Here is a 13,743-nt window from a genome sequence, read left to right as displayed (position 1 = left end):
GTGCACCACACTGAGAAGAATCCTCTAGGAGAAATGAGTCAGAGATGCCAGAACTGGGGAGTTGGGAGGGAGCTGTTGCTCCAGTAGATACTTACCAAGATCTGACAGCTGATATTTTCCAGATGTCAGATCTTGGTAAATATCCACTGCAGCTGCAATCCAAAATTAATTCAAGTCAGAATCTGGCAACTAGAGGCAAGAGCATTCCCCGTGCTGTCCTTTACTTTGCAAACAAGTAGTAAATGATGTTTTTAAAAAACAAATAAAAATCCCCTTAACAGCAGCAGCAGTAATAATAATGGAGGACACATCCCAAAACATCAGCAGTGCTATCTGTACATCCATCCGCATATATATATATATATATAAGGACTTTCATTGATGATGGAAATACCTATAGAAGAAAAATACACGAGGAAAATTGTTACCAGCTTTATGAATTTTTCTGATCACAAAGATCACACTTACACTGTCTGGTGAAATCCAACTGAGAAAATGAGCAGCATTTCCTGTTCCAGCCCAAATATTTAAACATCTGTTGATGGCCTCTTTTCAGTTCCCTAATAGCACCTGATCCACCAAATTCCTCAGTGGCTCTATTTGTTACCATTCTTTGTAGAATAGCTCTTCAATTAGTACTATCAGTACTTCAATTGAAAAAAGACACTTTGCCTGATGACCCTGTCGGGTTGACCAAGGAGGGGAACTCTTCCTCACATGTTGCCTTTCTTCCTCAGTGCACACCTACCTTTGCTAGTGTTTCACTTGCCTCTTTCAAAAACCTCAATGCCAAAAGAAAAAGGGGGGGAGGAGATGATAATCAAGATAATAGTCAATAAAACAGTCCATAAAATTTTGTTAGGGAACTTGCTTAATAATACAAGGGTGATAATTGACAAATACTGATATGAAAGAAGCGGGGGCAGCTCGGGAATAGGACAGGGGTTTCTTCTCTGAAATTCTGGAGTGAGAGACCTTGTTGAGATAGTGGTAAATTTTGAAACTGGCTGCTGATTATGATACTTGTCATAACCACACACACCCATAAGGAATGTGCAAAATGCAGGAAGCTGGATTGTTCTATACCAACTAAAACGTTGCAGATCTTTTGTAAAGCTAATAGCTTTTAAATATCAAGTAAAGACCAGACCACACTCTATGCTTTGTGTTACAGCAGTTCTAGCTTGCAGTTATTATTGTTCCCAGGAAAATCCTTCTTTCCTTCCTTCTTTCCCTCCTCTATAGGAATTGGCAAATCTACTCGGTTTACTCAACAAAAATGTTTGTTGAAAGAAGGACAGCTTCACTGTCCCAGTGAGCAGAGTACTCTGTGTGTCATATTTGCCACCTGTATAGTCTGAAATAGGTCAAGGATCCGCTTGACATTTAGTCCAGTCGTGTCCAACTCTAGGGGGCGGTGCTCATCCCCATTTCCAAGCCATAGAGCCAACATTTGTCCGTAGACAGTTTCTGTGGTCATATGGCCAGTGCGACTTAGACATGGAATGCCATTACCTTGCTGCCATTGTGGTAACTGTTTATCTACTCGCATTTACATGCTTCCGAACTGCTAGGTTGGCAGGAGCTGGGACAAGCGACGGGAGCTCACTCCGTCGCTTTGAATCAATGTTACGACTGCTAGTCTTCTGACCTTGCAGCACAGAGGCTTCTGCAGTTTAACCCACAGCGCCACCACGTCCCTATAGTCTGAAACACAGGCATGCATAGCAAGAAAATAAAAAGGCGAAGTGCAGCAAAAATAAAAGCCAACAGGCAGCATAAAGAAAGTGAAGTACAAAATGTGTGTGTGTGTGTGTGTGTGTGTGTGTGTAATGGGGAAATAGCTTAAATCCTGTTGTGCTGATGTGACCCACCCCACTCAAATCCTTCATGAGAAAATCAAGACATCCATAGCAATTCACATACAGGCACTCAGGGTACTGCAAAATGAGATCTTCAGCTGCATGAAAGAAAAGAAGAAAAAAAATACAGTGCTTATCTATAGAACCGAAAATGAAAACAATGCAAAACTAAAAACATCCCGCTGCTAAGACACAAAAAAGCCACCAATCACAGGGGCTGGGGAAATTAGCTGGTCAGGCTCAGCTCTCACAGACATGTAACTGGGCTTCTAGGAGAGTTTGAGCTTTTCATGGTCACTTAGTGGGCTTTTTTATTATTTGTTTTTGTTTTGATGGTGGTGGTTTATTTTTGCTTTTGCTTTTGTTTTGTTTTTTAGGCTTCTTGATTCTGTTAAAAGATTATTTCTCCAGGTGAAATTCCCAGGTACCAAATTTTTGTTTTAAACTTTTTAAACCTCCTCAGCATCGAGGCAAAATTCAGTGCTTTGGAGGTCCCCAATTAAATCTGAGTACCACTCTGGGCTTCCTCAATTCACTTCAGATTGGTTTGAAAACTGACAATATCCCTGCTTTGTTTCATTTTCCAAATCAGTTCGGAAGTACATTCCTTCTAAGTTCAGAAGGGATAAGAAGGCTGAGAAGGAGGGATGACAGAACATGTCATAGTCTGTGCTTGTCAGAATGTCCTGGGGCTTCAATCCTGTTTTGCTGTGCTACTTCTCTGGGGGAAACCCAGCCCCAGCCCAGCTACTATAATGATAAAACAGGAGGCAGAAAAATAATTATATGCATCATGTATAAAGGCATAGTCTGCCAGGAGGGGGAATCTACAATCAGAACATTTTTACAAAATCACTGTAAACTTTCTATCTGTTTGCTGTGGTATATCTCTCTAACATTAGTTAGAATTAGATTGGGGAGCAAGCCACAAGTCACATCCCAGGTTAACAGGATGGAAAATATAGAGTCTATGCTAGTTTTTTTTTGTTTTGTTTTTTGTTTTGTTCCTAGAGGAATGAAATGCTCTAGTAGCAACCCTTGTACTTTCCTCTCTCTTGGAGGAATGCAGTAATTTGGCTCTGCATGGTGCAGGAAAATGTTACTGGTGGGATTCATGAAATGGCAGATTCTGTCTGATGAAGCTTCTAGTGGATCATAGTGAAAACAAGTACAGTATACTGAATATGTGAAATGACTCACATGAATAGCTCTGTGTTGGGGTCATAAGCTTACTACAGTACTATATTGTTGTTCCTTTGGATCATGCAGGTGTTAACAGTGGTGACAGTGCTGTGTGTGTAAACCACTTCCTGCACAACCAAAAGAATTACAGTGGTACCTTGACTTAAGAACTTAATCCGTATTGGGACTGCGTTCTTAAGTCGAAACCTTCTTAAGTTGAAGCACCATTTCCCATAGGAATGCACTGAAAACCATTTAATCCATATCTGCTGTTTTTCGTTCTTAAGTCGAGGCGCTGTTCTTAAGTCAAAGCATGAGTTCCCATAGGAACTAATGCAAAGCCGGTTAATCCATATCTACCACTAGGGGTGAATTTTTTAATATATTTTTTCTTCTTTTGACCTAAGGTGAACTTAGTTCAAAAAAGGGCAGGAAAGGTTTTCTTCTTCTTCTTTTGGTTCTTAAGTCGAGGCTCTGTTCTCAAGTCAAAGCAGCTTTCTGCGAAAGGAGCCGTTCTTAACTTGAATCGCTCATATGTAGGGAAGTTCTCAAGTCGAGGTACCACTGTACTGGGCAGGATGTTAAACCCATTGGTTGTGTAGTGCAACGAAGTCGAGTGATTTGCAGGCAACATTTATTACTGTGATAACTTTTACTATATTGTCTTCCTTTTCTTCCCTGTATAACTCCAGTGCCATCCAGTGTTATAGAATTTAGACTGAAGTTTTTAAGCTGAAGCCAAAATCATATAGTTCAACATCCGACTTCATCAACTGTGCACTGCTAGAAGATTTTTTGAACCATTTGTATTGTTTCTGTAGGTGGTATCTAAGTTTCTCCTATTTGATGGGACAGTGACAAGCATTGCCACAGTATTACAGGAATGTGACCAGGAGAAGCAGGAGAATGAAAAGTTAGCATATGAACTTTTCTGACCCAAATGGAATGTCTGCAGAAAGTCTCCACCTAGTGAACCTTAACAGACTCAGAATACAATACGGAATAGATTTACATGTTCAGAAGGACATTGGCTTATCTGAAATATTATGCATGTCAGGGTGTCTTTATATTTAAAAGGCAGCATCAATTCCATGAGGCATTTAAATGCAAGCTCCAGTTCATTACAAACATATCAGGTGAAATCTCGTGGGCCAGTAATGCTTGTTAGGAGCACCTTATCATCAGCTGCTGGTATTCCAACAAATTGTGTGTGCGATTGCATTTGTGTTCATTACTCATCTGCCAGTTTTCATTTAGTGCACTTTAATGCAAAGGCTTCTTGAAACTGAAAGACATCAAAGCCGTGACATTTCATTCAAAGTTTCAAAATGTAATGTTAATATAACCCAGCTAGTAAATTGTAAAGCTAGATGTGTGCTCTCCCTTTGCATGCGTTATAGTAGATTGCCTGATGATTACATTGTCCCTGGAAATGCAGTCTGTGTCACCACTGCCTGATCCCATTACCATTTTCCTTTTGTGCTGTTGATGTTCATAACGTTTCTTGACTGGTCTCTTTCTCTGGCTTCAGTTGTCTAGTGAAAGAGTGGATTTCAGTAGCAGTAGGTTGAGATGACCTTTTCCAAGGTTGTTGGCCATGCTGTATTTTTCCACTACCTTGGCAGGATCAAGATGATTTTGAGATAGTTTATAAATCCGGCAGCGCTTTTGGGAAGTTCTATGATCTAAATGCAGGAGAAATGGAATACCAGCATTGCGTTAGAATGTGTTGTAATTGTGAACTTCTAAAATTTTATTCTAGCTATCCAGGTTGCCATAGAGCTCTTTGGTCCAGTATTCAAAACGAGAGAGAGGAGATTATGCTAGGTTGTATGACTGGTTTTTGCTCTGAGATACATGTGAAGGGCTGCAGTAAGGGAATATGAACTCACGACTTGGAATCAAAGTGTCCCCAAGAAGCTGCTTAAATATTTGGCCTACCTTCCTTTGTAAGCCCGCCGTGACAGTGAGTGAAGTAGGCACTTAAGGCAGCAAATTTTGAGTGTCAGGAAAGGCAGAACATTTTTAGTTATTGCTTTTTTTGTTGTTGCTGTTTTGTTACTGTCAAAGATGAGTGAGGAATTTTTGGGATGTCCTTGGCTGGCTTTAAGTACTGTGCGTCTTCACTTCCGGTGATGAGGGGAACATTCATTCATGCTGTGCCTCAGGAAGAAGGACCAGTCCATCTTTCTTCCTTTAAGTCTTTGCTGTGGTTTCAATGCTGTGGTGTTAGCTTAACAAAGCATGGGATAACAGGTGAGACAGGGCTGCCTGATCTGACATTTTAACCTTGTGTCTGTGTGTTCTGTGCTATCAAGTTGGAACCGACTTATAGCAACCCTAATAGGACTTTCAAGGTAAGTGAGATATTTAAGGAGTAGTTTTACCAGTTCCATTCCCACAGAGTGTTTCCAGGGCCAAGTGGGGATTTGAACCTCTTCTCCAGAGTCCTAGTCTGTCACTCTATCCACTACACCACACTAACTATGATTTAGTGTATACACAGTGTGATGTATCCATCCACCAAACCACACTGGGAATCCTCCATTTTAACCTTATATGGAAGCAAACTTATCAAGAGTTCTGTGTAGAACAAATTGCAGAATTATTGTTGAAATGCATTTCAATTATCGTTGAAATGCAGATTTTTCAACTCATATACATCTATCTTATGGCACTGTTTTAAATAATGAACAGATCTTCTGGGATGGCAATGTATATCTTTAACCACTAGAGTTTGTGTATATAACAGTGTTTAAAATATAACCATATTCATAAGGTTGGTCTTCTTTCCTTCCCTTCTCTCTGCTGTCTCTGCCTAGGTCACAGTCTCAGCTCAACAAAGGTGGCTCGTGCACAGACATTTCCTGGCTATACCTCAGAGCAAGGTGAGGAGCATGAGCCATGCCTGTCACTGTCTAGCAGCTATGGATTCAGCTACAGCTCAGGCCTTGTCCAATGACATACAACTTGTGTATGAAAGGAGAGACAGTCTAGTGTGGAACCTGCCTGCCTGCAGGCCCTGGAAGCCCGTTGGTCCTTTCCTACAGTATATGTCCATAGAAGACAATCCATAGTGAAATTGAGGACAAACGCCTCCAAGCTGGTGACGGTGAAGATGAAAGCTTGGCTCACTGCTTCCCTGAGGCAGAATCTAAGTCTTTTATTTATTTAAATTTTGTATTTGTTTTTGCCCATGTTGGGTTTTTAATTTTGTTTTGTTTTTAGATAGAAGAAGAAAGATGTATTCGCTCTGAAGTCCTGATGGTGTGTAGCTGAGGTTTCTGCATGACCACAAATATTACTTGCTCTCAGTGTTTGAGCAGAACATTACATTTTCAATATGAGGCTTTTGCCAGTCAGTCAGCTATGTTGTTGGGTTTGTTCATCCACAATAGCAGCCACCTTTATTCCATGGCATCAGCCTGCCACCTGGGTCATTCTTACAGATGAAGCAAAACTTTAAAAAGAAGGATATAATCCTAACATCTGTTATGCAGAGTTCCTTCCCATTGACCTCAATGGGGTTTATGCATGAGTAACTTTAAGACTGTAGCTTAAAGTTGCAATCCTGAGAAAGAGCTGGTGACTTCTTATCAGAGTCTCATGAGTACAAGCAAATACAGAAGATAGATCAATAGATACAGTCAATGGGATGGCATGGTGATGCTTAGAAGCCTTTTGGAAAATAGGTTGTGTTGTGTATTAAGAGATTATTTGCTTAGAGTATTTCCCACTATGATTTCTCTATGCCCAGATTCTGCTATCTATCTGCATTCTGAATCTAATAATCCACAGCTTCCCATTGGGAACAGTGATAATAGACGTTGAGAAAAGACTGTTTCACAAGGCATTTTCAAAGTCTTCCCATTGTACATATTATTTAATACTGAAGTCTGAATTTATAGTCAGTATACTTTTAATTCTGTATACTGTACAAATGATAACTAAAACCACATTGCTCAACGACAGCTTCGTTTTCCATAGTTTTATAGGGCAAGGTAATTGGCTAGTAGAAATAAGTATAATTTCAAGTTCAATTCATATTACTAAAGTAATAGGTAACAAAATGGATCTGTCCTCCTTGTTTATTTGTTTGACCAAGTTTCCATTTCATAATGTCTGATTCACACTATACCCTAGATCTAATGTAAAATCATAGATGCATCATGATGACATTTCACAGTCATTTATCTCATTCCTATTTTGACTCACAGTCCCACTCACAGTGGACAATATTATGAAGCAGATGGTGCAAAGCTGATTTCTGAGTCTTGTTGAACTCGTTTTGGCCTACTATGCCCTTTTGTCTTTTCCCCAAAGAAATTTAAAAAGAATGGATGCAGCATGAGTTAAAGGTATGTGAAAGGAGAGGACCTCTGTAGCCACTAGGAAAAAGTCAGTTCTGAAGAAATGCTGTACCTCAACACATTTCCTGTCAATGCTGTTCCTGTTCAGCAGAAGACTCAATTTATTCAACTCTGTCTCAAGATAATACTGTTTTTCACCACCTCCAGTTTAAAATACTTTTGCAGCTCAGACCATAACTTGGCTCCATATCTATCTCTTTTCTTGATATTTTTGTTTGTTTGATTGTTTGTTTTTTAAAGTTCAAGTAGGTTTTTAGACCAGCAGCCTCCCCTCATATCTGCAAAAAGGATGAACTTAGGAATAAAAACAGGATCATCACAAAAAGAACACAGTAAAAATAGCAGAGACCAAACTATTCCACTATTCAGAGTGTGAAATGAATTCAGATTAAAAAACAGTCTAAATAACTTGATCATTTTCTCTTTCTAACAAGATTTCTGCCTATCAGAAGAGAGTGCCAAAATCTGAGTGCCATGACTGAAAAGCCCCCACTGCATGCTTATTTTTTGATGTTACAGACATTTTTATTTATGTTTCAAACACGTTCTCTGGGCAGCTTACAAATTTTGGTGCGACCACAGATGAAGCAGAATAATTGAAAACAAGCTACACAAAACAATAAATAAATAAAATGCATGGGAAGAGGCAATGATCTTCACCTACTGTCCAAATGATACCAATGTATTTGGGAAGAATATTCCAAATTCAAGGTACGATCACTGAAAAGGCCATCTCTCCTTTCATGGCAAAGAAACATTACCAAAGAAACAGTAGGATGGGCTTCACTAAGCTCCTTAATATACAGGCAGACATATGGGGAGTTAAATAATCCTAAGCCCCAGCTATGTATATCTTTAAAGGCTAAAAGGAGAATTTAAACTTTATCCCAATATATCTTGGTTGGTGTATCAACCAGTCATCCTTCAAATGGAGGATAGATATGGAGCTGAGCTCATCCATTTCTTCCCAGGTCTCTAAAAACATGCAGCATCATGTGGGGCCCAATCCATTTATGGTGAAGAAGTGAAAACTGTTGTCATTTGGAACTGCACTGTCCGTGCTCAGTTTGAAGGAAATCCTTGTTCATAAACTAGTTCCATGTGAATTTCTGCTGCAAGAAAAAAACTGGAGGTCAACTTCCATTGGAAAAAAATGCTGTGTGAATGCCTTGGAATCTGGGTGTAAATTAACTAACTTCCCAAAATCAATGACTCTTGAATAGCAGGATTTGGCTCTGACAGTCACAAGATATGTAGATTACCTCTCCATATGTGCAAAATATGTCCTCCTAGGCTTCAGGATGTCACGTTAAAAAATACTGATTTCAGAGAGGGCCAAGCAATTACGCAAAATGACTTCTGAGTATGCCTTATAGAAAGGTAGGTGGTTTCATTGCATTTTCTTCTCTGCCCATTGAAGAGATATCATATAAAGGCCACTGCAAAGAAAGTAAAATGGCCTGGAAATTGGTAAAGGGAGAATCACAGTGAAAGGCACAATAAGTGAATGTACAGAAGGGATTTTTCAGTCTTGTGCACTACTGTCCCCACAATGCTCATTGGGATGAACATATAAGAAACAGTTCTCCTAAATGCTAGAAAAGCTGCCAAATATATATTTATGTGTGTGTGTATATATGTGTGTGTGTGTGTGTGTACACACACACACAGAGAGAGAGAGAGAGAGAGAGAGAGAGAGATTTGGCAGCTTTTCTAGCATTTAGGAGAATTGTTTCTTATATGTTCATCCCAATGAGCATTGTGGGGACATTAGTGCAGCATATATATATTTGGCAGCTTCTCTCTCCACCCCCACCCCCCCAGCAGAGTGTCTAGCTGTGGAGTTTCCTCTGCCTTTCATTATTTTCTCAGGCCAGCAAAGAATGAGTTGAAAGGACAAGAGTCAGAGTCTTCTCCCCTTTTCCATAGTCCCCACAATTCCAAGTTTTATCTACTGAAATTTAAAGAATGGAAGCAATGGCTTTTTAATAAATGGTGTGAAAAAAATGTCTGCTTTGGTTAAGCATTTATTGATACAGTAAAGTGGGAGGTTTTTCTTCCCCCAAGGTATTCTGGCCTAATACGTTGAAGATTTACCTAGCTTGGTGAACAGCTGCTGAATGAAACTGATGCGTGATCTGATGGGATTAATCATGCCCCTGCAAACACCTTCAAGAATACACTTTTTGTTGCTCATTCTTCCTTTATCTTGATCACTGTATGTCTACCAATCAGAGAGAGTGGCTTGCTCTGTCCCAGTATGAAACTTTGGACCCCAGTTGTCGCCAAGGTGCAGCTAGTTTTCTTGTGGAGAATTGATCGTCTGCACTTCTGACGTTAATACCTGGTTTGCAAAGAGATTTCTTCCTCCTTATTAAGTGAAAACTATTCTGCCTAAAAGAATCCCTCTGCTGCTTCCCTTAATATTAATTAATTAATATTAATTAATTAATATTTTTGATTAATTAATTAATTAATTAATTAATTAATATTAATATTAATATGTTCCTTAGCATAATTCCTCTGACATAAGATCCACAGGGGTCAGTTAGGCTTGCTGTCGTGTAAAATTGTTTCTAGGGATTTTTTGCTGTGATTTTATTAATATAAATCCTGTTAGTTTATGTAATGATCCTTCTAAGAAACTCTGAATTATTACACTTATAGCATATACTGTAAATATGCTATGCTGTTCGCTCCAATATTATCACAAGAGGTATCTCTTAGGTGAGCTGTGTCCTAAAGATTACACACTATGCAAGGATCTCTGGAAACTTTCCCAAGCCTTCAAGATGAAACACTGAAAAAGAAAACAATGTATGTACCAGGATTTGAGCATGATAGCTTAGTGGGGGGTGGCTGGGAATACATATTGCAGCTGTCATTAGCAGAAATCTTGGGGTTTTGAGGCTTCTAGCCTGCACAACCTTGCATGTCAAATGCAGCCTTGCTATTTGCCTAAGGCAAATAAAGTTTCTGCTGCTGCTAGCGGCTTGCCGGACCAGCTGATCAGTCTGCTTTTCATAGACAACTAGATACAGTTGAGTGGACATGTTGCTAATTGATGTGTACCTGTCTGCAATTTTATTCCATATGAAGAACATTCCAAAGGGATGCACCTTAGTCCACTTAATAATCATCATCATATGCCATCAAGTCAATTCTGACTTATGGCAACCCTCTTTAGGGTTTTCTAGGTAGAAAATAATGACCCAAAGCCACACAGACTGGCTATGCTTACAGGAGCCACGGTGGGGAACTGAACGCCCATCCTCTGACGTTGCATCCAGATACCTAAACCACTGCACTATCCAGCCAACTTCAGATCAATTAGGTAGCTACATTTATTTCAAATAAGTTATAGGAGGCATTCTTATTTTGAAGTAACAGCATAACATATCTTCTACAAATAAAATAAAGGAAAAATCACTAATTGCTGAATTTAAAAAATCCCAAAATGTGATCATAGAGGTCTCTAATTTTGCAAGAGCAACCTTGGGGTGATTATATTTTCCCATTTTATGTGCATGACCCAGATATGACAACGCAGACTGCTTATTTTACTGAGGGGTGGCGAGGATCGCCCATTGAGTCTCTTGACTTACAATCCTGACCTTGGTGGGATATTCAAGCCTGATTTTTAAAAAGTGTGTTGTTAATGAGGAACTGGGAGCTGATATGCTACATCTTACTTTAAAGATGAAGCTAAAAATCATGTTTCACCACCACTTTTTTTCAAAAGTGTAAACAAATGCATCACTTTGGACAAATATAAATTGTAGGCACAGAGCTTTACATCAGGAATGTTGTTGGATACAAAAGGTTAACTACTGCAGACTGAAAAATATGACTTTCTGTTTGTGCTACGTATGAAGCCGGTATATATGAATAGCAGAAAGCCAGTGGGTGTGACCCAAACATTTTCTTACTCTTTGTCTCATCTGGTCTTTGATTATACTATATTAGTTTGTATCAAACCTTTCCAAGATCTCTCAAAACAGTATTACGGACTTCTCAAGGTCTGCCTCCACCCACCTGATCCATTCTTCCCTGGTAAGTTTTGAGATGTGCAGAGCATTCTTTGGGAAATGTTATCATGAATCATATTTTGCCCTCTCTTTTACCATATTCATTTGATTTTTTTTCCTTTGTTTCATTGGCCTCAGTGATGATGGAACTGGTTGCTGAGGTGTTTCTTCCTTACAGAATCTCACCTTTCAGAGTTCACTAAGAAATCCCATCATAGTTAATAACTAGAGATGGTGGGGGTTCAGTGATCTATCTATAGGTCTTTTAGATGCTCTTATTGAAGAGAGGTTTCTTTCCATGTGTGTGATGGGTAGGAAGAATTTTAAGTATGTATGGGTAGAAATGGATGTTAGGTGTTTTAAAATGGCATTCAGCCGCTGTTCACTGATGCTTTCTCTTGACTGAATGATGCATTTACTGTTGTTTCTTGTTCTATTAATGGAAAGAATTAAATACACTGCTCTTCTGCTCTATGTGATGTTATGATCCAGTTTTCCCTGTGAACCAAAGCATCTATGAAATTGAATTAAACCAGATTAAACAAAGGCCAAGATCTGCTGTATTTTTGTTGTTGTTGTTGTTGTCCTCCTTGTGGATGTGAAAAGTATAGTGTAGATGAATCAGGAAGCATCTGAGACATGAATAAAATATAAAAACTGTTTATTAGATACAAAGAAAGGAAATTAACAGACTTTTGGATTCTTTCCATCTTCTCATTGACAAAAGATGCATTTTCCTCCATCAGAAACTTTCCTAGAGCAAGAACAATGATGGTAGGAACACCAAAAATGTTATGCACAGAGTTATGAACTGAGGTTTCTGAATACAATAGTAGAAGTTCCAAATAGATAATAGTCAAGTTACTAGGCTACTCTTATGATGAAGAAAGTGTATGTAGCCATCTCAGCAATGATGCTATACATGGACCATATTTTTGAAAGCACTGCAGAATGCTCTTGACATCCTTGTAAGGCCATATTGTGCCCATAAACAGACTGGACAGGAGGTAATAAGAAACCTTTTTTGCACAGACTCCTAACCCCATCTCCAGTGGTCCATGTGGCTTTGCTAGACCTGGTCAAGCCTCATATAGATTCTCTTCAGCCACTAGGACAAAGTCCTCTGAATGAAAAATAACTCTTCAAATGAGGTACTAAGAGAAATAAGTAAATAAGCTGTGTTTTACATGTTCTAAAAATAGGAAAACCCTCTTTGTTGCCATGCAATGCTGAAAAATCCAAAGCATTGCAGCAGAGAGATCATATCACCTTAAGAAATTGATTTGCACAGCTACAGCACAGAATTGGTTCCCAATATGAATCCAGTGTTTGAACTAATTGGCTGCTTTTCTAGTCCCACCTGCTTTATTTAGTTCTTGTCTAGTTTCAATGAGACTGAAGTAAACGTGAGAAGCCAGAGAAGTAACTGGGCAAAAATTCAGTGGCTTGGCAAAACCATTATTGATACATAACTGTGACCTTCTGAGTGCCAAACAATAAGGGATTTAACAAAGTACACACAAGTTTAGCTACAGCAAGACTAATATACACACCAAAGGGACATATGCACCACATAAAAGCCTATACCAGAGCTGAGGCGGAAGTGCCAACACTTTTTTTGTCCAATGACCCAAATTCCATTTTGAGGAGGACATATTTCATCAGTGAATTGAGCTAGTATTTTGGGACTATCCTAAGCAAAGTTAATGTGGCATGTGAATTTGTATATTTTCCTCATATAAAATCTCAGTGCAACAGTGTTTGGAGCTGCAAACCAGAGTTCAGTTCCATACAGCACCATCTCAGATTGCAGATCAGAGCTCAGTTCCATGCAGCAGTTTTCCCTGGTTTAACTAGCATCTTCTGTGACAATTAGATGGAGATAACAGCAGAAAAAGCACGTGGCTGGTGGGGATTCCCCACCCCCATCAGAATCCAACCCATAAGGTTGAATGCCCTCCTGCCTGGAGAATCAGAAGGCTTAGCAATTACCCACCATCCCAACTACCACACATAAGTTAACATTTCATGTCTTCCTGTTAGCTTTGGACGTCAGAGCAAGCAAAGTGAGGTTAATAAGTCTTTGGAGGAATTCAAAAGGTATCTTCAAGAAAGTTGCAACTAGTGTGATTTTTACAAGTGATGTGACAGTTCTAATAGTGAAATAAGGGATGAAATCTAGAGTTGGGCCTGTTCAATCAATAGAGTTACAGAGGACTTGCCTAGCCAGATCCTCACTGATTCAGTAGGCCTTCTCTGGCTGCAATGTCCAACTGTAAGCAACAGAATTATCAGCCAACC

General features: G+C 39.3%; 1 protein-coding gene across 1 annotated transcript in view; it reads left to right on the top strand.

The window, feature by feature from the left end:
* The window catches only part of DOK6 (docking protein 6), a 264,561-nt gene extending 252,573 nt beyond the window's left edge, over positions 1 to 11,988 (top strand). Inside the window, exon 8 of the mRNA XM_020796646.3 lies at positions 5,867 to 11,988. Within this exon, the coding sequence (XP_020652305.1) occupies positions 5,867 to 6,006 (140 nt within the window). The 3' untranslated portion in view covers positions 6,007 to 11,988. The remainder of the gene's footprint in view (positions 1 to 5,866) is intronic.
* Positions 11,989 to 13,743: the final 1,755 nt, after the last annotated feature.

The sequence above is a fragment of the Pogona vitticeps genome, chromosome 4 (assembly GCF_051106095.1).
Source record: "Pogona vitticeps strain Pit_001003342236 chromosome 4, PviZW2.1, whole genome shotgun sequence".
NCBI lineage: Eukaryota > Metazoa > Chordata > Lepidosauria > Squamata > Agamidae > Pogona > Pogona vitticeps.
This window is presented reverse-complemented; position numbering and strand designations above follow the sequence as displayed.